This window comes from Pyrgilauda ruficollis, unplaced genomic scaffold, assembly GCF_017590135.1.
Source record: "Pyrgilauda ruficollis isolate IOZ18807 unplaced genomic scaffold, ASM1759013v1 scaffold7, whole genome shotgun sequence".
Taxonomy (NCBI): Eukaryota; Metazoa; Chordata; class Aves; order Passeriformes; family Passeridae; genus Pyrgilauda; species Pyrgilauda ruficollis.
Window position 1 is genome coordinate 7,698,022 of NW_024528821.1, and position 26,581 is coordinate 7,724,602.

At 46.5% G+C, this 26,581-nt stretch overlaps 1 protein-coding gene across 2 annotated transcripts; it reads right to left on the reverse strand.

Annotated features, from left to right (window-relative positions):
- Nucleotides 1-476: 476 nt before the first annotated feature.
- TMEM255A (transmembrane protein 255A) lies at nt 477-22,307 on the reverse strand. Of its 2 annotated transcripts, none has more exons than XM_041485248.1 (8): nt 22,010-22,307; nt 17,489-17,551; nt 12,797-12,886; nt 10,603-10,665; nt 9,502-9,590; nt 6,497-6,656; nt 5,138-5,281; nt 477-3,172 (listed from the first exon to the last, which is right to left on the reverse strand). In XM_041485248.1, the coding sequence occupies exons 1-8, from the start codon at nt 22,244-22,246 to the stop codon at nt 3,014-3,016; spliced, it is 1,005 nt and encodes a 334-aa protein (XP_041341182.1). In that variant the 5' UTR covers nt 22,247-22,307; the 3' UTR covers nt 477-3,013. The 2 variants fall into 2 exon arrangements, with proteins under 2 accessions (XP_041341182.1, XP_041341181.1); XM_041485247.1 differs by having other exon boundaries at nt 6,497-6,659; nt 22,010-22,274.
- Nucleotides 22,308-26,581: the final 4,274 nt, after the last annotated feature.

A 26,581-nucleotide genomic window follows, 5' to 3' on the forward strand; every position in this document is an offset into this window, starting at 1 on the left:
TTTAATAAGCAACATACCAAATTATGTTCTAGATGCCTTTATCTCCTTGGCATAGGGCTTCTAGCTCGCTCTGCTGACATCATCAGGACAGAATATGCCCAAAGTAAGCAAAGGAGACACTGAGACTGCACTGGTTGGATTATTCAGATCTGTGTGAAGTGAAAAATCAGCAGCAGTAACTAGAGGGCTTGAGGTCAGGGCACCATGTTATGGTAAAACTGCAGAATTGTCAAATGTGGGGGCATGAGTGCCTTCAAAAACAGAACTGAAGGAGTTTTTGGCTAATCCTGGTAGAAATATGTCTCAAATACAGTGAACAGAGATTTTTTTTTTTTTTGGGGGGGGGGGGGGGGGGGGGAGTTTCTTGCTTTGATTTTTTTTTAAAGGTAAATTTTACTATTTTTTAAAAAATAACCTTAAAGATGCTTGTAAAACAGGAAGGTTGCTAAAATGTAAAATAGAATTGGTAAATGTTTACAAAAGTCACACAATTTTATTTAACTTTGGCAAAGTAATAAAAGGGTACATATGAGTCACAAACTTGACATTCTCATAAGAAATGACAAATACAGTGCAGAATGTTGCAGTTACATTAAATGCTTTGTTTTACTCAAGCAGAATGAAACAGGTAATTCAACAGAAAATACCACCACTAAGTTTTTAAATGTGGAAATGTACTTGTCCTTTTATAGTGAATTTAAAGCAGCAATGTAATTTTTGCTAAAATATTCCTTAGGAAAAAAAAGAGAATTTGGATAATTTCCTAAGGTTAGTATTTTTCAACTCAAAACCAATGACACAATTTATCTCCTAATTGTTTCTCTGCCACTAAGTTATGTTCTCTTCAGGATGTTCAGTCCTGTCCTGTGGTGTCCCCATGTCCTTCTAGCCCTATTTATTTGACAGGCACAAATGGTAGAGTGTTTGTCAGAAGTGGGACAGGACTGTTAGCTTTTATTTCAAAGATAAAGCAATAAGATGTTTTCTGATACTAAATTAATGTGCCCTTCTGATTCTAGTTTTGTGGGGAGTTTTATCAAGAGAAGTACTGTCTGTTTTGAAATTGCCCATGATCTCTTTATCAGGAGATTCTTTTTATCTCTTTAATTCAATAAAATGTAATATAAAATGGAGGATGCCCCAGTATATAAATTTATTTCCAGTACACAAATTTATAGGAGCTGCACTTCAACATTCTATAGTAAAACAAAATGCCACCAGAATATATTCTACATACACTATTGCTTTAAATCCTGTGAGCTGCATTCCTTTCTCCAGCTGTTTATTTTCCCTTCTTAGTGGAGAAAAGTCACGCTTGCTTCTGGATAAAGTGTCATCCTTTAATGAACTAACATACTGATTAGTATTTGACAGTGGAAATGATAAAGTTAATACATAGTCTAGCCTAAAGGCTCTGCAAATGCATAGGATTAAAAACAGCATTATAAAGTGTGGGTGTACATTGAAAAGTGAGATCAGAGACTTCAGTGTTTGTTTTCCATGTTGACAGCATTTTAATATTGTTTATAGATTAAAAGTAGGTGCCACAGTTTAAAATCCAACTGGATTCTCCCCCAACCCACCAACATGTATTCCATTTTGATTCTGAAAGCCAGATTTAACTTTTAGGTACTTTTTTGTCTGCATCAGTTGCAAGTAAAGGAAGGCAACTGAGGATTAGGGTCAACAAACTGATGCCAAGGAAATGATATCTTTGGGAAATAAGGAGTAAAATGTTAATGTTGCTTTTATCCCTGAAGTAAGCAGTTGAGAACACTCAGGTTGAGCAGGTCAGATCTGAACACTGTCATCTGAAATCACTTCCTGGAGTAGAACCACACTTTAGAGGTCAGTGTGTCACATATCAAAGCTGACCTTTTGTTATGCAAGATGCATGCAAAATCTGCTGGAATCTAGATCAATCAGCACAGTCATCAGCTGAAGATTAAATGAAAGTCACAACAGTAATTGCAAATTCCTCAGGTTTGTCCTATATTACAGGGTGTTGAATTTCATCCATGTGAGACTTATATCTTGTAGAACTAGTAGTGGATATTCCTTATGTGCAGCCCATAATACAGCTACTAAACCAGTGCTTATTCAGGGTGCTGATTCAGTCCATTAAAAAAGTTAAAAGTACAAGCTTAAAAAGAAATTTCCAACCACAGAAAACATAAACAAATAAATAAATAACATTTTTACTGCACTGTTCCAGTGACTTGTAGACGGTTCCTGATGGTTTTTTATAGGAATACAAGGACAATTTAGGCAGTGCAACCACCCAAACTGTTTGACTTCAGCATTACTTACACAGAATTCAGAGAGACAACTCCATTTCATCTTTTATCTTAAGAAGCAACCTGAAATAAAAACAGCTTGCCCCCCCTCAAAAAAGCAATATTCTGATTATTTTGCTACACATGCATGAGGCTATCCTACGATGTTATCCTTTTCAACAGTGTTACATTTTGAGGCACTGTCACGGTTCCCCCCAAAATTTTTCCAGTGTGTTGGGCCAATGAGCGATGTGAGCTAGGTCCTGTGTCCTCCCAGCCAAAATCCCAGCAACTGGAGCCCAAAGGCCAAACAAAACCGGTGTTGAGTGGTGCTGTCTGCAAGCACCCTCACCTCAAACAGACTGATAATCTCTAGCAACTCTTGATCTTGGCTACCCTTACTTCAGCTTGGCACAAGATGGAGTAAGGCAGACCAGAATCTGTCATCTGTGTTGGATCACTTGATTAAAAATCAAGGACTACATGAACCAAAGAGGCTGAAATTTAGGTCACCTGCTACTCAGTGACTCATTAAAACATCAGAAGTCTGTCCTCTTTGTCACAGGCCATTGTTAAAACTTCTGAAATAAGTCTCGCAAAAAAGGACAGTCCAATCTAATATTTTAATTTGCAATTATCTTCTGTATTCTCCTGCTCCCTCCCACAGTAAAATATAAATACAAAATGTTCACACTTATTTCGATGGCAAATATGTTTTTTCTTCTTTCCCACGTTCTTTATGGCGTGTAAGGTGGTGGCTTCTCAAAAGGTGGGAAATAGGGTGGTGAGTAACGAGGTGGTGCATTGGAGGCCCACATATAGCTGGGAGATGGTGACAGGGACTGGGGGTCATCCGAGAGGCCAGAAGGAGTGGAGGCTGGAAACACGCTGGAATGCTGCAGGGAGACAGCAAAGGCTCTAATGTAACCATTTCCTAATGGAAAGTGTCAAACTGATACTTCATTACCAAACAGTTCAAAATTAACATTTCAAGGTTCACCTCAGTGAAATAACACTTCAGATAACTTGTTGCATTCAGAGTAAGCACCGCCTGTAAGTAACAATTTTGAAAAATGAGGCTCCTTAGATCCAAAATTGAAGATATTTTTTTTAAAAAATCTCATCACTTCTGTGTTCTCCTGCATTTCAACTGAAAACTGATGAGTTCCTCTCAAATCTTGGGTGTCACACACCAGCCAGTAGCAACAGTGAATGAGCTGCTCTAAAAACCAGAGAACTGGGTCTGCCATTTTAGAGTTTTGTGTGAAAGCCAGGTTTCTGCCAGGGCCCAGGCTTCCTTAGGAATTCTGGTGTGTTGTTTTTCTCCTGTGAAAAATGTGTGGAATGAGTGGGAAGCATTCTTGCACCAGAGGGAGTGCATCCTTTGGAAGGGATTTGAGAGGCATGGCTGGGCGCGCTCCGCGTGCCGGGGGTGTCAGGGGACAGGGGTCAGGGTGGCAGGGTCACTGCTTGGAGCAGAGTGGGGCTCAAGGCAAGGGAGTCTCCACAGCAGAGGCTCAGCTAATGCAGGCCCCAAGTTCCCTGGGCTTAGCTTATGCAAGGGTGAGACCTGGAATTTCATGTTAAAGAGGGACTTGGCTACATTAAATTTAGATGAGTTGAGTTTATGCCCAGCTTTTGTGCCGTCTCCTGAGCCAACACCTGTGCTCACAGCAGTGAGACCCAGACACTTTGATGTGTCTGGCTGAGCTGTGTCAGCAGAGCCCAGCAGAACTTGCAGTTACAAGGCAGGGAAATCACCCATGCTGAGCTCTCTGCAGGAGCTGGGCTGCCACACTGGCAAGCTCTGGGTCAGACAGTGCTTAGAGCTGCTGAGAAACTGGGAAAAGGACTTTGTAGCACAGCTTGGTTTGGCATGCACTGAGGTTGGCATTTTTATAACTGCAGGAAGTTACACAGCACCAGTGAGTGTCCTAGGTTTCATTAATCTCAAAAATGAGTCACAAATACATCCTAGAAGTTCTGACTTAAGTGTTCAATTCTGTTGAGGAGCCCTGACAACAGCATTGTCCAGTGGCACTAGCAGCAGACCCAGGAAGGTTTAGATTTGTGTTACCTCCAATGCACGGCTCAGATGAGGGACGTGGTGGCTATCACAGAGCACACCTCTTTGTTGATGACCAAGTTCCTAACTCTTGTTAATTAAAAAAAAGTCTCCAGTCCTGGTAGCGGTATGATTTGTTAATTAACATCACCCCTGTGGTAACATCCACCTGCCAGAAGAGCAGAGGAGGAAATGTCCTCATCTGCTTCAGCAAGTGAAAGCTGCTGTTGACAGCAAGGTTCACATGAAATTGCTGTTTCCAACAGCACAGCTCCACAGCTCAGAGAGGAAGGGATGCATTACAGCAGAGGGGATGTTTGCAGGGATCCCTCTTAGACCAGCTGAAGTATGTGGAAAATAACCACAACAAAATAACTTTTCAGGCATCTCGTGTCTTCAGGAGCTCAAATAGCTTGTTACCAAAAGCTCTTCTATTTCTCCCAGACACAGTAGCTGGCCTAATAAAATCTAGTACCTGATCACCTGGCTTTGCCTCTCTCCTCAGAACATTGCAGTGCCTGTTTTTAATGTGATCTCTACTAGTGAGTGATGGGAAGGCAGGCAGGCAGCAGGTCCTCCCTCTTGCCTTCACTTCAAGGACAGCTTTCAGGAAAACACTGCCTTAGTAAGAGAGAGCACTGCCAAGGACCAATGCCTAGTAGGAAAAATTTGGTATTTTCTGCAGGAACAAGAAAATTAAACTGTGTGAATGACAGGAAGACAGGCCCAGAGTCCTGCAGATTGCCTGGATTTAACCTTGCTGCTAAACAAGGAAACATCCTGTAATGCTGCCCACCTGAAAGTCATAAGCAGAGTAGGGAGGCAGGTGAGGAGTGCTGTGGTAGTAGGAGTTGTAAGATGTCACTTGTGGCCTGGAGTAGTAGGTCACTGAAGGGTGAGCGTTTTCAACACTGCAGTTCAGCGTAGGGAGGGAAGGAGTCTATCAAAACAAAAAGAGGAGAGTATGAGGCTGCAAACCCAGTCACAGAAAGCTGAGAGCTGAATGAAAGCAGAAATAATTTAAAGGAGCACTGTGTGTCTTTAGATGTCAACTCTGTTGAATTAGCAACTGGCAATCCAGCTCCCTCTCAGGCAGCAGCTATGCTCCAAGGTCACTTCGTTCCACAGCCCTTATTGTTCCAGATTCCAAACAACAAGCTGGCAGTAGCCCAGTGCACACCAGTACTCCCCAAGACAGATTTACTTCTTCACAAGTAGGAGAAATTATTAATTACTTCCAAATTACTCTGTTATTTGGTGCATTTTGTGCATTGCTGTTCATTTCTAGACATCTTTGTTTGCAGAGGCTCTCTGGTGTGGATCAAATGTGAAAGGGCCGTGATGCACAGCTAGGAACGTGTTCCTGTTTTATTTGGGAAGATATTGGTGAGTCTGAAAAGAGTTCAGAGTTCTGAAACAACGTACCCTTAGTGCAGGGCCCAAGATTTCTTTGTAAGAAAAACATTTAGCCAAGACAACAAATCTCTTTTCTGTGTGAATGTTTTTGTGTTATTCCAAATGAGTCATAAACGACTGAAAAAGCCCCAAATGTATCTGTTGAACATTCAGTTCTATTCCTTCATTTGTGCTGTTGTGTTGTACCATATGGAAGGTAACAGGCAGCCTGGTTAAGTGAAGGTATTTCAAAGCTCACATTGTTAGAACAGTATTTTTTCCATTATCTGAAGTTTGGTTTTGGTCCCCAGTTCACCCTCTCAGGTTCTGCACCATGATGAAATTAGATGGAGAGTTTCAGCCTAACACAGCTGCTTAAACTACAAAATCAACAATTAATGAACAACCACCACACTTTTCCTTGTAGAATGTGAACACTATGAAAAGGAAGATCAATTTTTACGAGTTTATTTTCAATCATCCTGGTGTTGCCAATGCCTCTCTGATGGTTCCTTTTGAAAATACAGTCTCCCAATTCTGTTAGTATTTTCTAACTGTGCTCAGGTGGTGACAGCAGAAAAGTGCATCACTTTTCACTTTCACTTTTTCGTTATAGTTATTTCTTGCCCTTCTTCCCACCCTGACTGAAGTAATGCATAGATCATTTGCATTGAAATACCAGTAGTTTCCATAATTATTTTTAAAGGCAATTTGCCTGATTTGTTTTCTTTAATGCATCAAGGAATTGATATCCTCTTACCATGTCTTTAAAGCCTCCAAGTATTGCTGCTGTAATGATCCCTAGGAACAGCCCGACTATGTTCAGAATTGTTGCCGACCAGAGCAAGTGGTAAAGGTGGATGATGTCCTGGCAGCTGCTGACATCAATGTACTCATAGTACCCTCCAGAAATCTCTACTCTGCTAGATTAGGAAAAAAACAACAGTAATGATAAAAAAATCACTCTCAACATCAGCTAGCCGGGGAAGCAAAGCGGCAGATATCATAATACCCCAGCAGTACTGCTGGACAGTAAAATGCATTCTGCAGCTCAGTGATAACCTGGACCTTACTAGCGAGGGAGTGGAGTGGGGATAAAGCCTCCTGGACCCCGTGATTGTGGCTCCATGATCTCCCTGCACGAAGGGAGTCTGAAACAAATTACTGCCTCTGTTCTGAAACAAATGACTTTGTGTCTGAACCTGCCTGTTATTTCTTTCATCTGAAATCTCCACAGAGGTCCTGGAGGCTTACCAAGGACAAACCGGTCTTGGAATTACCCTGGGAAATCAGGCTGCGCCCGAGGAGCAGCAGCTGCCCCCAGGCAGTGCTGGCTGCTCCCCAGAGCCCCAGGGCAGCTGGGTGGGATGGGCAGGGGCAGCACAGGGCACCACGGCTCCTGCCAGGGCTCGGCCACCAAGCAGCTCCAGCTCCGTGCCCTGCTCCAGCCACCAGCCCCTCAGCAACCTGGGCACTTCATCTTTCTGCTCACACTCTGAACCTTTTCCACATGCAGAAAAGAGAGAGAGAAAACTCAGCCAAATCTGGTCAGGTCATTATTTTGGAAAAAGAAAAGCAACTCCTGCAGCAAGTGGGCTGAAGCCTTGCAGAGGAATTCTTCGGGAATGACCTCTCTGAGCGCGGGTGGGGAACAGGCTGGCCTTCAGCACAGCTTACCAGATGTAGCGTAGTGGCCTACAGCAAAACAAATTTATCAGGGACAAACAGTGCCAGGAGCTTATGAATGACTTATCTCCCAGCTCACACACAGGGTTAGGCTCAGAGCACATGAGAGCTTTGAGGAAAGGGGGAAGAACTGGCTCATATTTAAGGTTAAGAAGCAGGAGATCCAGGTTCAGCAGACTCCACAAGGCCTGCAGGAAGCTGCCCCCTTTCACAGGAGTCACCCTCCTCTGCTGATTACTCAACTTCTGCCTCTTTACCCTTTTTACTCCCACATTTCATTTTAGGAGGCCACTGCAGGAACATCACAACGAGATGAGGATTTCAGGCAGAATCGAGGCACCTCAGGTTACAAAACTGTGCGCTGGCTGGCACAGTTACTTGCAACTGATGCAGACAAAATGTACCTAAAAGTTAAATCTGGCTTTCAGAATCAAAATGGAATACATGCTGGTGGGTTGGGGGAGAATCCAGTTGGATTTTAAACTGTGTAAACCTCCGTGTAACCTGAGCTCTCGGTGACCCTCTAACAATAAAGCCTGATTGTGCTGTTTGCAAGTGCTCCTTCCTATGGAGACGTGTGAGAGCACGGATCCCCCAGGAGAACATCCCTCGTTGTTCAGCACGTCCTGATCAGCGGGAAGGGGCTTGTCCCGTGCTGCCAGAGCCAGGGGTCCCAGCAAGAATGCAAGATTGCTGCCACGTTTGCCATGGTTTCCATCCTTTACATGTGCACTAACCAGTCCTGAGTGTCCGTGCCTCTCTTACTGAGAGATCACCCTGCACCTCCTCAGTGCAGGATGTTTGCGTGGTACTAAGCAAGACTGAAACAGCAACAGTTGATATCTTTCATCAGAGAGGGGAAAGTGGGTCAGGGGCAGGTCCCAGAACCAGGACGGGAAAAAAAACCCAAAATACCAACAAAAACAAAAGAAAAACACAGAAAAGTTTTAAGCTTTTCCATTCCATTCCAATCAGTTCTCTCTCCAATCAGTATCCTCTCTTCAGCTAGTAAAAAGGGATTGTGCTCTGTAAACTACTCAAGGAAAGCAAGAGTAAAAAGGGATTGTATTCTGTAAACTACTCAAGGAAAGCATGAGTAAAAAGGGATTGTATTCTGTAAACTACTCAAGGAAAGCAAGAGTAAAAAGGGATTGTATTCTGTAAACTACTCAAGGAAAGCATGAGCTTCACGCCTCTTTCACACACACAAAGCCCAGCAGAGACCGGGATCACACTTCCCAGCACAGGGAACCACCCATCCTCTCCCAACAGCAGCTTTTGATCTTCCTCCACCACAGTCAATGATTTAAGTGGAGGCCAGCCCAGCTAAGTACTGTGAGAAATGCTAAGCCTGAAACAGCCCTAGGCAAGAGCCAGCAGTAAAAAAATCGATTTATTAATGCCTTGCTAACACACATTGGACACTCCACAAGGAATAAGCAGCGCATGCTGTAAATTAAGCTGATTTAGGCACAGAAGCCAGATCTCAGTGGTGTGATTGCTCTGCAGTGGTTCTCGATTGGGAACCTCCTCCTGACTCACTGCACAGAGCTGGTTCACCTTCCAGCCCCGAGTGAGCATGAAAGACATTCATGGGCAGAGGACACTGGTTTATCAAGGCACAGATGGCACCAGCCTGCTAACTCTCCTCTCTGCTAGCACGGCGGGGAATGGAATGGTGGCAAGGTGAAGAAGAACACTGTCCCAGTTTTTTTGCTTCTTCAATATTGTCAAAGAAAAAACCAAGACCCAGTGACAAGAGAGAAGGAAGGTGTCAGGACAAGCAACACTCAATAGGTGGAAAACCTGAGGAGGACACCAAGCATGAAAGTGCTCTTTATTTTTCCATCTGGGCTGGCCCAGAGCATACTCACCCATAGCTGGGATAGCTTTGCCGTATTTCACACCCACCTTTACCTGGTTACCTTTTGTCTGGGACTCCTCCTTGCTAACAAACAGCTTAAGGTCCCTTCCCACAACAACTGCCATTAACTATCCTGCAAACGAGCTGCGAGCTATCGCCAAGGAGCATGACACTGCTCGCCCTTCCCATGGCCAGGAGTGGCATTTTTGGCTTACTTCCCACAGTTGTACAGGTCACAGCAGAAGCAGGTGTTGGTTTTTATTTTCGGTGTGCAGGGGGCACGGCGCTGTGGGTGACAGACCGCCTGCGTGAATACAGAACAAAAATACATAAAGCACAGAAGGACACAACCCCCAAACACAGTTTCTGCTGCTGTTTGGCCTGCTCTACATGTAGAATTCTCAGTGATCTCCACATAAGCCTCAGGCAGATTTTTCCTTCCTTATCTTGCTCCCACGAAGCCCTCCTATGGGAACAGAGATGCACCTGGCTGGAGCAGAGCAGCGTTTCCTCTGCTGCGGGAGCTCACAAACAAGCACATGCCTGCAGGAAGGAGGTTCTGCAACTCCTGCAAGCAGCCAGGGCCTTGCTGAACCAACCCACCTCACCCCAGGGCAAGGCAGAGCAGAGAGCTGTCAACAGCATGGCCCAAACTGAGAGCAGATTACAATAGTGGTGCAGAAATGACCAAAGTGATTAATTGTGTGCGCCTGAGGGTGGTAACACATGGACAGTCCTCGGCCTGAAAAGAGAGTGGACCACTCCCACACTGCTAAATGTGTAGCATTTAACTTCGTAGGCCTTCTAATTTGGTATATAATGGTTATTCAGAACTACCTAACTACCTGTGGACTTGTGAGGAAAGCTCTGAGAGATAATCAGTGCTCAGCAAAGGCAGACAAACATCCATACACACATCAGTATGTGGCAAGATCATCCATCCCCAACAGGCTTCTCTTTGGAGAACACAACAGGAGAGGTGCAGAGGCTGCTACTTGTTGCTTGCTCATATACACAGAAATTATTGCTGTCTGAAACCTTAACCCACCACCCAGCTGCTATGAATGCACAGATGAAGACCTGGAGAAACTGGTGCATTTTCCTACCCTACATGCCCTCCTCTCCATCTGCTCCATCACTACTGGGGCAGTACATGGGGATCCCACCTCCCGAGTGCTCCCAGCACCCTGCTCCCACCCCAGGCACAGCCTCCCACCCCTCCTCACTTTGCAGACCTCCAGGACACTGGAGCAGCTGCCTGGCAGCAGGTTCCCCACCTGCTCCAAGCAGCTGGGCACAGCAGGATGGGCTCTCACCTCTGGTGGGGTTGTACTCTTGGAGTAGTACTGACATCGCCCCGCGTACAGCGGCCGCAGGTCCTGCACAGAGAAAGCGCCAGGCTTAGCCCTGCAGCAAAAACAAACTCACCCAAAGGGGCTGGGGAAAGGGACCAGACTTTAGAGAGACCCTGCGTAGCCATGATATTTTATGAAAAATCCTTTGCTAGGATTTTTCTCCTAGCTGAGAAGCCTCAGAAAAGAAATGTAAACAGTTAACTATCTGATGGCTGTGGAATGTGGTCTGGACATTGTTTACCAACAGGAGCATCTTAAATTAGTCTATGTGGATTGTTTTCACTTGATGACCAATCACAGCCACCTGTGTCCAGGCTGTGAGCAGTCACAAAATTTTGTTATTCATTCCATTCCTGTTCTTTCTAACCTTCTGATGAATCCTTTTCTCTCTATTCTTTTAGTGTAGTTTTAATGTATCATTTTAATATAATATATAATATAATAAACCAGCCCTCTGAAACATGGAGTCAAGATTCGCGTCTCTCCACTCGTCCTCCTCGCCACACATGGGGCATCGACCACAACCCTGATCTCACACCAGCTCCTCAATGCAGCAAGAGCTCTGCAGCCCCCACCCCAGTCCCCTGAGCCCCGGGTGATGTTTAACCCCGGTCCTTGGAGGCATCAAATTGTTACAGCCAGCATGGTAGGAGCAGTCTCTCAAGCTGGGCTCTTTGGGTGACAGTGGCCATCCTGAACTAACAGACACATCCCAGGTCTGCTTGACTGATTTCTGAGGGTTCTTAATGCTGAATCATAGCAATTTTTCATTAATTGTTCACAAATTTGTCCTTCCTGTGCTCTTCAGTGTCTTGTGGGAAAGCTCTGGAGGATCATCAACGTTCCAGCCTACAAACATGCACTAATGCCTCCCTTTGTGGCAGCTTGATCTCCAAGGCAAAGCCTCATGGAAAGCAATGCCAGAGGTGTATCCACACCAGCCAGCCCTTCCCAGGAGCTGCCAGACCGGCTCTCCAGGTGTCTGATCCAAAGCTGGGCTGGCAGGGCAGTGGCAGCAGCTGGCAATAGGAAAAATCCTTTGTGCTGGCGTGGCAGGAGCACATTTCCAGCAAGGTGGTGATATTTTTGGACTGTCAGGTGGTAAAGTGAGGCCAAAAGCCCATCTGTTCATCAAGAGGCAGAAACCAAAGCCTCTGTCTCACAGCTGCTCAGCTCTGGTTGCCTCAGACACACAGCCACCCCCAGAGCAGGGGAGCTGCCAGCTCATGCCACAACCCAGCCCATGGGGTCACACCCTTGCAAAGGGGGTCAGAGATGGCCAGACTTGCTGGTTTCTGTCCAGACAGACAGACACCCATCACACAAGTGAGAGGAGCTGCCCTTTGCTCTGCCAGCAAATCCTGCCTTTCCACCACTGGAATACTCAGGGGCAGGAGAGAAGAGCCAGCTTCACAGGGAGCACAACTAGCCAGCTGATACAGGGAGTAATTCTGACCTTCTGAAATTCCTTTCCATTCTGATACAAACTCCAAATCTGTCTTTTTAATCCCTTTTTGACAAAAATTTTTTAAAAAGTCATAAAACTGCAGAGCTGCAGGACAAAAAAAAACTGTTTGCAGTTGCAAATTTCAATCAAAAAGCTGAAATGGAATTGGATCTTTTTATTTCTATAATAACAACTAAAGCTTTTGCACATCCCACTGTACTAGTGATTGGTCATGACAGCAGCTCATAATTTTTTAAGTCACCAAATGGAAACTGAGAACCTACTGGAAATGTTTCCTGTTTATACTGTAATGCTTCAGTGAGCTTTGTATCAAATTGCTTCATTCTACTACAGCATCGTGATTCACTCTGCATTAAGAACCAGCTCTGCCAACATTTAAAACAAAATAGATGCTACTGCTCATATCTTGTCCCTTGGCAATAGCTGTAATTCACATTACATCTTAAGTGTTCTGATACTCAATAAACACATAAAGCCAAAAAAACCCCAAAGCAAAGCTTTAAGATCTTAGTGCTTTCTGCTATTTTTTTAAATTATAACATTTTTCTAAAGCTTGTGATTTAAAGCAGCATCCAGCACATGATATATATTCACAGGGTTTCATGTGGCCTGATACAGGCTTGCAGACACCATCACTTGTTTTCTTAGATACAAGCACTGCAGGAGTGTTTTCCTGGAAGCACTTACTATGTGTCTGGCAGCAAAGACACCGTCCACAATGGCACAGCAGAACGCAGCGATCACACCAAAGCTGATGAAGACGATCGATGCAACCAGCTGAGAAAGGAAAACAAAGCAAAGCATCAGCTGCCTTTCCACCACCAAGTGATCAGTGTCCTCTCCACAGGGATATGTAGAGCACAGTCGATGAGCCCTGGAGCAATCAATGACCCGAATGCTGCCCGGGCTGCACACACTGCTCTGGCTGAAGGCAGTGGCTCTGTCTGCTCTGGCAGCAGGGCAGAGTAGAGCATCGTGCCAGACTGGTTCTCTGGGGACTTGATAGAGTAATGCAGGTTTTTTCATGAGTCCAACAGGCTAAACTTGGGCTGAGGATACACCTCCTCTTCTGGCTGCTGCTGTCCTTAACTGTCCCCTGGAGAGATAGAGGATTTCTTCTCTCCCTGGAGCGCTGTGGGGAGCTGCTCCTGTGACACCTCCTGAGCTGTGAGGATGCAGGAGACAGATGTGTGAACCTCTCTGCTGGGACTGTGCCTTCAGGGAGCAACACCTCGCTGCAGGCACAAGCACAAAGCCACGAGAGCAGAGGGCAGTGACCAGCTGATGCCATGGGTGCTGAACACCCCCAGAGCAGCCTGGCTGGGCTCGGTGCCAGGCTGTGGCAAGCACAGTCCACCCAGCTCCCACTGGACAGCTGCAAGGAGACAGACTTCCCTCCACCTGCAGCTTGAGAAGGGCAGTCAGACAGGCAAGATCCTTTTCCACTGGCCCCATCCTGCCCATTCTTAAAGTTAGGGTGAAAGCATTCAGCAGGTAAAGCAGAAATAATCTCCAAACCAGGTATGAGAAACTGTCTATTCCCACTATGCCACTACAAACACCACCTCTGCCAAAGAGCCAGTGCTCAGCTGGGGGAGCCTGCAGCAGGGCTGACACAGCCCCTCTCACACCTGAACTCAGGTGCTGCCACTGGGCTCCTGACCAGCTCCTCACACACAGAGCTCCCACAGTGATCCCAATCCCCCCTGCCACAGCACACTGGGGATACCAGCAGGGCTGCAGGGGGAGGGCAAGCACAGCACCCACACAGACAGGCTCACAAATGCAGCTTGGGGAACAGCTTTCAATCTTAGTTCATATATATTGAAATACATTATTTCAATATATTGACAGTATTTCAGTGTAAAGAACAGGAAGCTCCCTGGTGGTTTTCCAACTCTGGCGACTGAAATCTTCAAGTGTCAGTTGCTGGCAGCTATGAAAAAACTGTTTCTCCAAAGGTGACTGTGGGCATGGGGGAGCTGTAAGCAGTAGTAAAAATCTCTACAGCCCAAATACAAAGCTAACAGTTAGCCCGGCCAGCACTGACACATACCTCAGATCTCCTGACTTGGGGATGTTTGTTTTAAAGATCCAGGTACCAAGTTTGCTTGAAAACCTTGGCTCCTGCCACTGCCCAAGGCTCCAGCTCTCAGACAAGCCAACCCCCCAGACCAATACAATCCAGAAGGATCCTATGTGTGTTTTTAAAGCACCTCAGGATTTTTAGGTTAATCACACTGGTGTTATCTACATCACCCTAGGTGAAAACAGATCTTGCTCCAGTAACCTCACGTACAGACCAGATCAGCTTGAACAATGACTGGAGATGCCAGAGGGCTCACCTGGGGCAGTGGAAATGGCTTACTTAAAAACGAGAGAAAATCAAATGGTTTTCTAGATGAGGCAAGCATTCAAGGCACAGGCATTGGACCTGCAGCAGCAGAGAAAGCAGACTGTGAAAGGATCCCAGAGAGCACGTGAAGGTGTCATGATCACAACAAGCTCCTACTGGGACATTTGATGCTGTGCCACAAAGCACTTGCAGATGGCAGCAGGTGACAAGTTTTCCAGGACCGGATCCTACACTGACCCCGTTTCTGTCAGCTGTGAACTCCTGCATTTCTTCCCCACTCACCCCCACCCTTTGCAGGTCTGGATCCCAACCCACACCATCTCTAGGGAAACCACACAAGCAGACAAAGTCCATTTTTGGTGGAAGCCACGGGGTTTATGGCTTAGGGTATTTTGTAGCAAGTTTCATTTTTCTCAGTACTGTCTTTTGTTTCATACACACATGAAAGAGGATATTTGCCCTAAATAGCATGAGCCTTAGAGATGGGAATTGAGCCAAACACTAAATATACACAATTAGGGAATTTGTCAGTCATCTCTGCTCACAGACAGGAGCTGCTAATATGGTGGTTTAAAATAAATACAAAGTTAATGATACTTTCATAACAGCCCTACCAAGAGGTAAGTATGCTCACTTTATTTACATAGGTTTTCTCCCTCTCAGATGTAGAAAGAAAAGCCTGAAAACCAAACACTGCAAATTTATGGTAGAGAAAAAAATCAAACAGCAAATAGAAACATACAAATGGAAAGGAATGAAAAAGAAGAAATGTCTTTAAAAAGAATGTCTTTGCAAACAAACTGTGGGCCTGATGGTAGATAAGGCCAGATATGGAGAAGAGAAAGAAGCAATGGGGGGAACCATAAATTCCACAGGAATTCCACTAATTGCCACAGAATGTTACTCACTGGAGGCTATACTAAATCTCTGGATTTAGAGAAAGAACAGACACAAGGAAAAAGAAAAACAGGGGGGGTATACATTAGAAGGGAGTATTAGGTGTTTCAGGAAGTCTGTACCTCTCATGTACCTCAGCTAGTGGGGAAAGAGAGAGGGAAATGAGGCTGGAAAATGAGGAGAAAAAAGAGGCTGCATCCCCTAAAAATTTTGAGAGACCCCAGGGGAAATGACCCATGGCCTCTCCCTTTATTTGAATAAAGTTACAGGACTTCTCTGTCTGCTTTCTGGACATAAACCTCTGGTGTTTGTGGATTAATTTTCTTGACAAGTTTAATTTTAAAAATCGCAGTTTTCAACTTGCCAACAAGATTGTTTTTGATTTGGGGTTGATAATACTGTTCCTGTAGCAAGCAGAATCCTTCTCTAGAGCCCTGTGATATTATTGACTGATCTTCACTCGTGGAACTGCAGATGGAGTCAGCCACACCAAGCAGCATTCAGACAACAAAAGACAAACTGGGTTTGGGTAGTGCAGGAGTGTCCTGGGCTGAGGTTCCCTTTAGGTGATGGTGCAGCCCCAGGTGGGCTGTGAAGGTGCTGGTCCTTACTTTTCCAGGGCACAGATGACACAAAGGCATGCAAACTGCTGACTCCTCACTTGGAGGCTGCAGAGTGGGCAGAGGGGTGTGTGCCAGAGCTGCCTGGGCAGCTGGCCCTCCCGTGGGCACAAAAGCTCTCCTGCCCTTCCCTTCTAGAGGCATAGCATGGAAGTCAATACACCTGGGTGGGTAAAACCAGAGAGGTCTGCTCCTGTCAGCAGCCTGGGGGAGAGAGAAGTGCTCCTTCAGGTTAGCTCTGCCATCAGCTACGCTGGCTCGCTCCACCCCTCACTCAGCATCACCTCACAGACAGAAACATGCAGAGAACACAGCTGCACAAGCTGCTTTTGGCTCTTCTGCCTTCAGCTGCACAACAAGGCAGACCAAGGCTGCCTTTTAGCAAACTAGGGCACGGGGGAAGTTCAGAGAGGTTGAAAAAAATAAATCCTCCACGGCCAGCGGTACCACAGAAAGATGCAATGGACAAAGCTGCCACTGTGAAGTGCTCCTGGGTAAGGAGGACATGTGACTAAAGCACAGGGACGATAAGTGACAGCTACTGCATGTCCTCTCTGCCATCTGAGTGGAGACATGCTCATTGCCAGCCCAGGCAGCAGTGATGCAATCCCTGCAAAGCTGGGTCATGAATGTTTTTTAGGACACAAAATGACAGAGAGATGAAAAGAATAAGCTCAGGCCACCCAGGGCTCTTCAGAATAATCAAACAAGTTAGAGCCACACTGTCACTTGTGGGGACTCCTGTGAAGAGTCCAGGACTGGCACAATATGGTCATTGCTTAACCAGACACTGACATGCTGCTAATACATGATGAGCAAGAGGCTGAAACCCTGCTAGGACAGAAAGAACAGGGAAATGTTGCTCTTGCAGAGCCAGGGTGAAAACAACAAAAATATCCACTGGGAAACTCACCTCCCTTGCACCCTGTCTGACTGTGGGAAAGGCAAATGTCTTCTCCTGCAGGGTCTGCCTCACCCTCTCCTCCTGCTCTGCAGGGAGCATGCCATGTGCAAAGCAAAGGCAGCACAAAGGCAGACTCTGATTTGGACAGGAATTCCTCCCATCTGCCTTTGCAGAACCTGCCTTAGCCCTGGTCAGCAGAACACACTGCTAACCTGACCCCTGACCCCCTCCATCCAAGCAGCTCAGCAGGACAGGCTGCAGGGACAGCCCACCTCCCTGAGGAGGCTGCAGGGATCTCAGCAAGGCTGCAGGATCTCAGCAAGGCTGCAAAGGCTGCAGGATCTCAGCAAGGCTGCAGGATCTCACTGCCAGAGCCTGGGGCAGGCACAGGCCAGGGGGTTGCAGCTCTCAGCTCTCCTGAGTGAGACAGTGAGGCAGAGTGCCCACAGGGGGCTGCTCCCAGGCTGCCAGAAACCAGCTCCAGTTCTCAAGAGGTATGCAACACTACCCTGGAAGAGTTAGGAAAACCTAAAATAATAGTCTTTACACACAATATTTGAGTTACTGTCATTTTTTAAGAAAAGTTTTTATAAAGAACTTACCATTTGTCTTTTGTTTTCTATCAAGTTGGATCCGATTATTCCAAGGAACGACCCAAAACCAAGCTGAAAAACAATGTATTGTTAGCATTTAGTTCAGCATGATACCCAACAGATTTTACAAACAGAACACAATTAAATCCAGAAGCAGCAAAAGAACATTCTGCTGATGTGTGAGCTCTCTTCCTTCAGCAAGAAATCAGTGGAGTCTCTCACTAGCAGGAACTATCAGGTGTACCCCACACATGACACTAAAAGCGTGTGTAGAAACCAAAAGGATGAGTTCTGAATTCCATCCCCCCAGTGATGCTGAGGAATGGCTGGTGGATGAGGATATGCATTGCTGTCTTGGAGCAGCCCTACAAACACTCAGGAGCCTCCAGATGCAAACCCAGCAGGACCAGTGCACTAAATCCTCCAGGACCAGGCTCTGTGACCTCACTGAGCTTGTGAGCAACCACCTCAGTTCTCAACTCAGAGAGTTCCTCAGTGTGAAGCATGAAATAAAGGAAGTTTATACTTTGGAAGATTTAGCAGTTTTCTGTCTTTTACTCCTCCCTCATTTCCAGGGGTGAGGATGCATCAGCCAGGGTGTTCTACCAGAAGAGCTCACACTGGCCCAACAGAATAAGGCACTGCAAAAGCATCTTTCCTTGCTGCTGTAACTGACAACACTCATTTCAGCTCAGTGAAGTCAGCCAGGAAAGCAATTTCCCACCTCCTTTCTCCATAGCCTTAAGCTACACTAAGAAGAAGTTTCTAGGACAGAGCACACCCCAGCCAGGACAGAAACAGCAGGAGCCATGGACTAGGAAGGGAGATGCAAAAATAGGATTGTGGCACACTGAGAAAGGTCCTTGGTTGGTGTAGAGCATATCCAACCCCACTTCCATGGGTTGGCAAAATGAGAAACACTGGAAAAGTCCCACAGCTGGATCTGTCATACTAAGGAGGTGCAAATCCAGACAACAGACCAAGGGCCCGTGAAGATCCATGTGAGAATTCCTAATAGCTGGCCAACTCCCCAGGAAGAAAAACAAGGCATGAGACAAGCTGTAGTGGTTCAAAAATGAGTCAACTAACCTGGAATCAATACTTTGAGATCCAGGAACAGAAAACAAAGGTTTGATGAATCCACTACTGACAGAGGCATGTGCAAGATCAGCAGACACAGATGTGATGTAAACTTGGGCTTCAGTCTTCTCTTGCCCTGCTTAAGCCCAGCAAGCTTTGGTGCAGTGCAGGCAGGGAGGGCAGCTGGCTCAGGGTTAAAGTAAGCAGCTGGATTAAAGTGGAGCAGCTGAGCAGGCTCTGCTTCCCCACAGCCTGGCTGGCACTGCGAGCTCCTGCAGACCCCTGTCCCCACATCAGGCACATGGTGGGAAGCGCTGCAGTGAAGCCAGGTCTGCTTACCACTGGGGGGACAGGCAGGGCAGAGACCTAGGGCACTGCTGAACTGCCCCACACTGACCTGCCAGTGCTTCTGGGCTTATTATTTAGCTTATTATTTAGCTTAAGAAGAAATGACCCTCACCTTCCTAAAGTAACACATTCATAGCTCAAGTCCAAGCAAAAAAAAATTGGGAGATCCAGACATTAACAGTGATGTGGATCCAGGTGTAATTTTCAGTCTGGTGATATTTAGCAGAAGGAACTTGTGTGGTAACACACACCCAAGGCAAATGCTCAAGAAAAATGTTTTGTGCCCTTTGAGCTTTAAGAGAAATATACACATGGTGTTTCAGAGCAGCCTCAAAACAAAAGGTGAAATGCTTTAGATAATTTAAGATAATTCAAAAAGAAGAAATTAGAGCAAGTCTGTAGATCCAGCAGGTGAAGACCAAATAAACTGGTGGATTCTCATTAACAGGAATTCTCATTGCACTAATGGAAGAACTACTCATTCTTCTATGATGGGACAAAGAGATCTCAGTAATGTTCCTCAGTTACATCATTTATTTGCTGGTGGATGTGATCCCATGGGATCTGTCTGAAAGGAGGACAGGACACAAAGTGAATGTGCTTTTCCAGAGTAAAGCCCCAAGCCAACATCCTTGGCAAGGAACCATCACAGAAGAGGTTTGCCAGTGAAAGCCTAAGAAAGGTCAGTAATTTACACAGATCCTGGCAGCTGTTGGAACTTGGAGACAGCACACCTATCTCACAGTCTCACTCCCACAGGGCCCCTTGTCTTCTGCACCTGAGCATTACTCTTGTCTGCTGAACATCACTGCTGTGCTCTGGGCTCCCCTGTCCCAGGTCGGTCATCCAGCCACAGGTGAGAACATTTCCCACAGAGACACAGCTCAGGTATTCCCTGATGCAGCTGTGAAGGCATGGGTGCAGCTCATGGAGGAGGGTGAAGGCACCCTGGCTACAGGATGTCACTGAACCCTCTGCTTCAGCTTCTCCAGTTCTATCAAGGAGGAACTGAGCTGCTAGAGAAAAAAAAAAAACAACTTCAAACCCTCAGAAAACCCAACCAAACAAAATCCTACTGATGTGTGGAAGGTGTCCAGTGCCTGGTTCTGTCCTTCCTTGGGACTAGAGGCCTGGGAAGATAATCCCCTGCATTGAAGCAAACATCTTTGCACAAGAGGTGCTTGCCCAAGAAACACAAGTTGAAGGAGGAAAGAAGGGTGGTTTAGGCATGGCAGCAATGAGACATCTGATGTCTGAGTTCAAGAAGAATTTGGACAATGCCCTCAAGCACATGGTGTGATTCCTGGGGTTGTCCTGGAGCTGGACTTGCTGATTCTCATGGGTGTTTTCCAACTCAGAGTATCCTATGACTTCAGGATTCTACGTTCCCTAAGATGATTCCAGCCATGGAACTGCTCCACACACAGAGAAGTTACCCAGCATACAAAGACACTTCTGGCTCTGTCTGCTTGAGGACAGCTCACAGAACACTCACTCACTGCAGCCAGCCCTTTTTCCCCAGTAAAGGGAGAAATCCCAGCCTGTTATGAAACATCAGCTATTTTAAGCACCTTCTGAAGCATCCAGCAGCACTCTGAAATGTTTTCCTGTGCAGCAAGACAGGTGAGGTCATCACACGTTTCCACGGAGCAGATTAATGAACCTAGGTGGGGAATTTGGTGACAAACACAAATTGCCAGGGTGCCTCTGAATGAAGTAACTCAACGCCCTTCCCAAGTCCAGCACTTCATTAATTCCTTGAGCAGACCAAGCCTCAGAAAAGTGAAAGCGATGCTGACGTTCTGGACCATAAATAGCTCGGGAGATGTCAAGGGGATGTGAGCAGCAGACTCTGCCCATTTGCATCAGCCTGCAGGACCTGCTCTGAAGCACGAGGTTCAGCTCAGGCTGGCACAGTGCAGAGGAAGTGTGGAGAGTCTGCAGCCAGTCTGTCATCTTTCTCAACACCTTCCTTCTATACTTCTCTTTAAAAAAGACCAGGCCTAAATGCAGGAGATACTGGGACAAGCCAGAAAACCTAAACCAAAGAGACCCAACATAATCTGTAACAATGTTCCACACTGCAATGGCTGTAAAGGCTTTTTTTCTTCAGCTGTACAAGAACTTGGGCAAAGAAAGTAAAAACCTCCCTGAGATCAGCAATGCATGGCAAATAAATCAAACAGCAATAGGACAAGAACAAGTCTCCACCTGGTTTTCTGGAATGGTTTCAAGCCTCCAAATTCAAGGCTCCAAATCAAATGTGCAGCATCCTACAGCTGTTGCACCAGGAGCTTTAGCTGGGGCTACTGGCTGCATTTCATCTACTGAGACACCTAATTTGATTGCATTTCAGTGCTTCTTTTTCAGCATGTCTTAGACATGCAGAGGAACAGAGCAGGACTTGCTGTCCAGCTCGTGTCAGACCTCTGCTCATGCTAGGAAGGTCATGAAGTACTTGCCCCTCATACTTCTGTAATAGAGCATATATCTAATGGCAGGAAGGCTGGACACCAGTGGTCTTCTCTAAATTAAGCCATGTGAAGCTAAAAGATGGTTCTTTCCCATTTTCAGCTGCTGGTAACAAAAAAAGAAGAAATGGATGTGCTCGTGGCTTTGATGTACATGCTCCCCTGGCAAGCTGCCACAGCTCCTCATCCAGGGATTCCAATTTGTTAAACACTTCTGCAAGTAAACTTTATGACCACAAGTTCATGTTACCAGTGTTTCAAAACCTGGTCTCTCAACTGCTTTTGGCAGTAAGGTCCTTATTTGCCTTACTTCTGCCTGGGCTTAGTGTGATCTATGTAAACAAAGAAGTTCTAAAGTTGCTTCAACTGACATAAAATCTATTCATCTGTCTCACCACTAGCTCAAAATCAAGTGATTTACCTAAGCTCAGAGGAAGGTGCCACTTGGATGGGATTTTTGCATGGGAATGTGCAGCAGGTGCAAAATAATAATAAAACAAATAAATAAAATGGCAATGAAGTAGCTGAGCAAAATATTCAGGACAAAATCACCCTTTATAACAGTTTCAGCATTACAAGGGACTTTGTAGGCAATAAGTTTTCTAGACCTACCTAGGAGTTCTATACTTACAATAACCCCTGGGTAATAACCTCCAACAGTCACATTTTGGGTTCTTGTTGTAGCAGCTAGGCCCACCGTTAGAATTAATACTGACACAATGAGGAGAGTCACAGTTACGTAGAGGGAATTTCTTTTTCTTCTATTGAACGACCCTAAAAACACACACACACACAACAGAATTTGCTGATTCCATCTGGGGAGAGTCACAGCACCACAAATTTCTCCTCCCACTGTCAACCACACCATGGTGAATTTCCCTTCTTCTGACTTGAGAATATTTTTGGGTTTGCCTGCCACTTTTCACCTTCACTAACATTGCTCTGACGTAGGTGAAGAGAGCCTCAAGAACTGCAGCTCTGCAAAGCTCATTTAGATACACTGGAGTCTCCCAGCCCCTCTAGCCTGGGGCAATTGAGCTAATGAGAAATATTCACATTAGACATTTATATACTTTCTGATCTGTCTACTTGCATCAAGCTAAATAACCCCACTGCATGCTGCTTGTTCTGAGAGGGGAAATTTGACTGTAATCATAAGGCATCCACAGCTTTCCATGCAAATAAGACATCACCAGTAACAGCCACTTCTCCTCTACTTTCAGCAAGGACCAGGTATTTTTAGACGCTTGAATAATGAATTTGTGGATTAGTAAAACTCATCTACAGCTGCCTGATGATGAGGGTTTTTTTTTCTTTTCTATATTTATAGATCTCCCAAATGAGCATAAACATAAAAGAGTGATTCCACCAGCCAAGAGGAAAGCTGGCTGTGACACTACACTCAGCAACATCTCCAGGGGCGTGTTTGGTCTGCATGTGCTCTGCCATCTTTGTGTCACTTTGTGGAACAATCCTTTTGATCATATTTAACATATTATGTAGATACAACCCAGCACCTGCAAGAATGGCTGGGAGGATAATGGATTGTAGGGGCCCCTGCCTGTGGGCTGCTGGGGCCACCCTGCATCCCATTCCCACAGCCTGGGGCTCTCCAACAGGCCCTGGGAGCAGGTGAGGGTATTCCCACCTCAGAGGCTCCCAGCACTTCTCTGGGTGTTTCAAAGAGCAGGAACACGTCCCAAGGACAAGGAGCAGCTTTCACCACTGTGGAGTGCATTCCCTAGAGCAAACCACCTTGGGCATCCCCCCTTGCCCAGGGCTCCCTGGCAGCCTGGGCACAGCGAGGTGAAAGTGATGCACCTGCAGAAAGGGCCTGGTGGAAGACTTGGTCAAGCCAAGCACAACCCCCTTGTCCAAATTCTCCAGAAAGAGGAGCACACCGTCCCTGCTGGGCACTTTCTGTCTCAGAGATGCCCCAGGTGCCCACGGGCCTTCTGTAGGATCTGCAGGATTGTATTTATGCCCAGCAGAACCTTTCAGCCCAACAATGATGCAGCCATACCAACCCACACAGGCTGCTACAGATGATCTCCCTTCTCCCACAGGGACAGCTCTCCACAGGGAAAAGCCCAGGGAAAAGCATAGCTCCCCCTGGTCCTCCACCCCTGCTCCAGCCCGACCCAGGAGCTGTGCCTAGGAGCATCCCTCTCCATGCTCTGGGCTGGCACAGCTGCCATGGGCACGGGGCTGGATCATTTCACCCACAGATGAGCTTGAAATCACAGACAAGGGCTAAACTTGGGGCTTAAAAACCCAACAGAAGGAGAGCACAAAATCACAGAAGGGCAAGGTTGGAAAAGACCGCTGGAGGTCATCCAGCCCAACGTCCCTGCCCTACGTGAAAGGCAAGAGAGGTTTATAAAATAAAGCACCATCCTTTCTGACTGCCCTGCTGTCTCTGGAAGGAAAGCTCTCCACCCACAAACCTTCTGCTCATTTCTAGAGCACAGGTCTGACTGCACCACTGGGACATCACTGGTCCTAAGAGCAAGGAGCCTGACAACTGGTTAGTCCTCAGCTGGAATAAATAGCTGGATAGTTGCTAATTTCAAACAAAAAAAAATTAAATAACTGCTAGAAGACCCCAAGATTCAGGCTGGATATTTTATCAATTATCTTTTTGGTCTTTCAGGCCATGTTTTACAGGCTGCAGATAAAGGTATGTGACTGTTTGCTGCAGGTTGCATTTGGCATTACTCTCCTACAGCTGCCAAATAAGTTAATAATAGAAAATCTAGGCTTCTAAATCACCCAAAAATCATTAAGATATTAAGCCATTCTGTATGTACTGCCTCACAAATACTATCATTGTGCCACACTTCAGTTTCAATGTAACCATTTACATGCAAGTTTCCCGTAAACGTCTTAAAAAAAACCATAACAGTGGGACCAAAACTGGAGAAAATTTGCCATTTCTTACAGAGATTTGTTCTGAAAGGGGAGAAAGGATGAATCCATCTTGCTTCCACAGAATTACCAAACTTCTGATTACTGCTACAGTCTGGCTGGCAAGTGAGCAGAGGGTAAATAATCCCAGCCACGCGTTCCTCACACAGCCCCCGGCGGGCAGGGACGGGCTGTGGGTGCAGATGTCTGCAGGGCACTCGCACACCCCAGCCAGTGCTCCTGCACTGCCATCACAACTGCTGCAAAAAGTTACCACGAAAACCACTCTGAAAGGAGCGTCTTGAAACACCATTTGTAGATGCTGTACTTGTTTCAGCACCATCATGTTTTTCACTCTTAATTTCTATGTTGTTTTCCAGCTTAGGACTGGCACACACCAACATTCAACAGAGAACAGAAACATAAGGTTTCAACTGGAAATTTTCTCAAAGCTTTTCAATATTCCTCATAAGTTACAAAAAAAAATTTTAAAGCTTTTATTTCAAGTTCAGACAAAATCAGCCATAATCTTCTAACTTGATATTGAAAAGAGATGTGAAACTGAGGAGACAATGTGACTACCTCCACTCAGCTCTATACTGGGATATTAATTACATTTTTTCCTTCTCTGAAAACACCTTGCTATGAACATAGAGAGAAAGTGGTTTTGTACTTCTGTAAGGATGCCTGCAGCTGCTTCAGCATACAGACTCATACCCAGTATCTCTCTAATAGCTGCTGAAGGGCAGCTCTGACAAAATCCTCTCCCTCAACATTAAATTCTGCTCAAAGTATTCCCCACCAGATCATTTTCCTGTGTGCTCCTGAGCTTGGTATAGATCTCTGCACAGCAGCTGAGCTACGGCAGCTTTGCTACCTCTGCTTTTAAGAGACAGCAATAGCCTTTTCTCTGTGATTTATCCCAAACAGATACCCCAAAACTTGCAGTGCTTACCACAACATAAGTAGACATCCAAAACATTGTGCTGAACTCCGTTAGGGAGCAGTAAAGAAATTTATGCTATCCATAGGCTGGCTATTGCTTTTGCTAAAATGGCACTCCAAACGGGCACTGGTTTTAGAATGATTGTTTTTCTTTTAAGCATCAGAAACATCCTCTTGTTATATCTGCCCTATAAGCCACTCTAAAGACAAGGCTGTAGCAGGTTTTTTCCAGATTACTTTAAAAGTTAGCAATAATGCATATCTTTGATCTGCCTTTGATTCACTTTTTTTCTTTTTTTTTTTTATTCTCACGATTATTAGAAGAAAATGGACAAGATGGCACAGAAACACGACCGACTTCTCCATCTTGTTCTTTGGGGGAAAAGCCAGAAGCGAAGAATAGGCACAGAGCAGCAGCTCAAGGAAGAAGCCAGCTCTAACTTTTACCCCGGGAGAGCCGGGGGCAGATGGCACCGAGCCTCCCTCTTCCCAGCCCCTCTCCTTTCGTCCCATTTTTCTGCTCCCAACGCGTCACGGTGCGAGCGGTGACCCCGCGGCTCCGGCTGCGGGCCCGGCACGCACGGCGGGGCTGCGGGCTCACGGCCGGCGGGGCGCTGGAAGCGAGGGCAAACCCCGAGCAGGTGCGCGGGGTCCCCGACCTCACCGGGGGCGCGGGAGGGCCCCGCTCCGCAGGATGCTGCTGCTGCTGCTGCCGCCTACCGGCACCGGCCCCGCCGCGCCTGCGCCTCGCTCCGCTCCGCCCGCGGCCGCCCCGGCTCCGTCCGGAGCGGCTGCTCGGCCCGGGGCCGCCCCGCTGGAAGCAGCGCACAGCCCGTTCCCCGGGGGCGCGGGGAGGGAGGGACGGAGCTCCCGCCCCGTCTCCGGAGAGGGCAGAGATCCTGTCCCGCCTCCGGGAGAGCTCGGCGCGCTCACGGCAGCTCGGCCAGAGGGGCTCCCCACCTCTCGCCCCATCTTTCTCCATCCCCTCGCCTTCAGAAGCTCCCACCCTTCTCCAGTCCAGCTGCTCCAGGACATTCTGTCCTTCGCCAAAATCTCCCTGGCACCGCTCTGTCGCCCCGTTCTCCCCGTGTCCCTCCTCCCTGTGGGGCAAATGACAGTCCCGGGCAGCCACCCCGGCCCCAGTGTTCCGTGTCTCGGCACTCGGACATCTCCGCTTCGGTGGCAGTGCCTGTTGCTGCCTGTGCCCCATTCCACGGAGACAGCAATCATCTGCGATCTCCGTGTCCATGGCCAAGGAGGAAGAACAGGCCCTCAACCTTTATTTTCCACATCCTATCTGCAAAATGGGGATAAATCATCTTCCCAGCAGGCTTCATAATTGCTTGTAAAT

Excerpts from the sequence above, each read along its gene's own strand:
- TMEM255A (XM_041485247.1), bottom strand. The coding sequence starts at position 22,246 with ATGGTGTGGTTGACAGTGGGAGGAGAAATTTGTGGTGCTGTGACTCTC. Across the intron at positions 12,887-17,488 it reads TAGAAAACAAAAGACAAATG|CTGGTTGCATCGATCGTCTT; the intron begins GTAAGTTCTTTA and ends TTCCTTTCTCAG. Across the intron at positions 6,660-9,501 it reads GACCTGTACAACTGTGGGAA|CAGAGTAGAGATTTCTGGAG; the intron begins GTAAGCCAAAAA and ends TTCCTAATCTAG.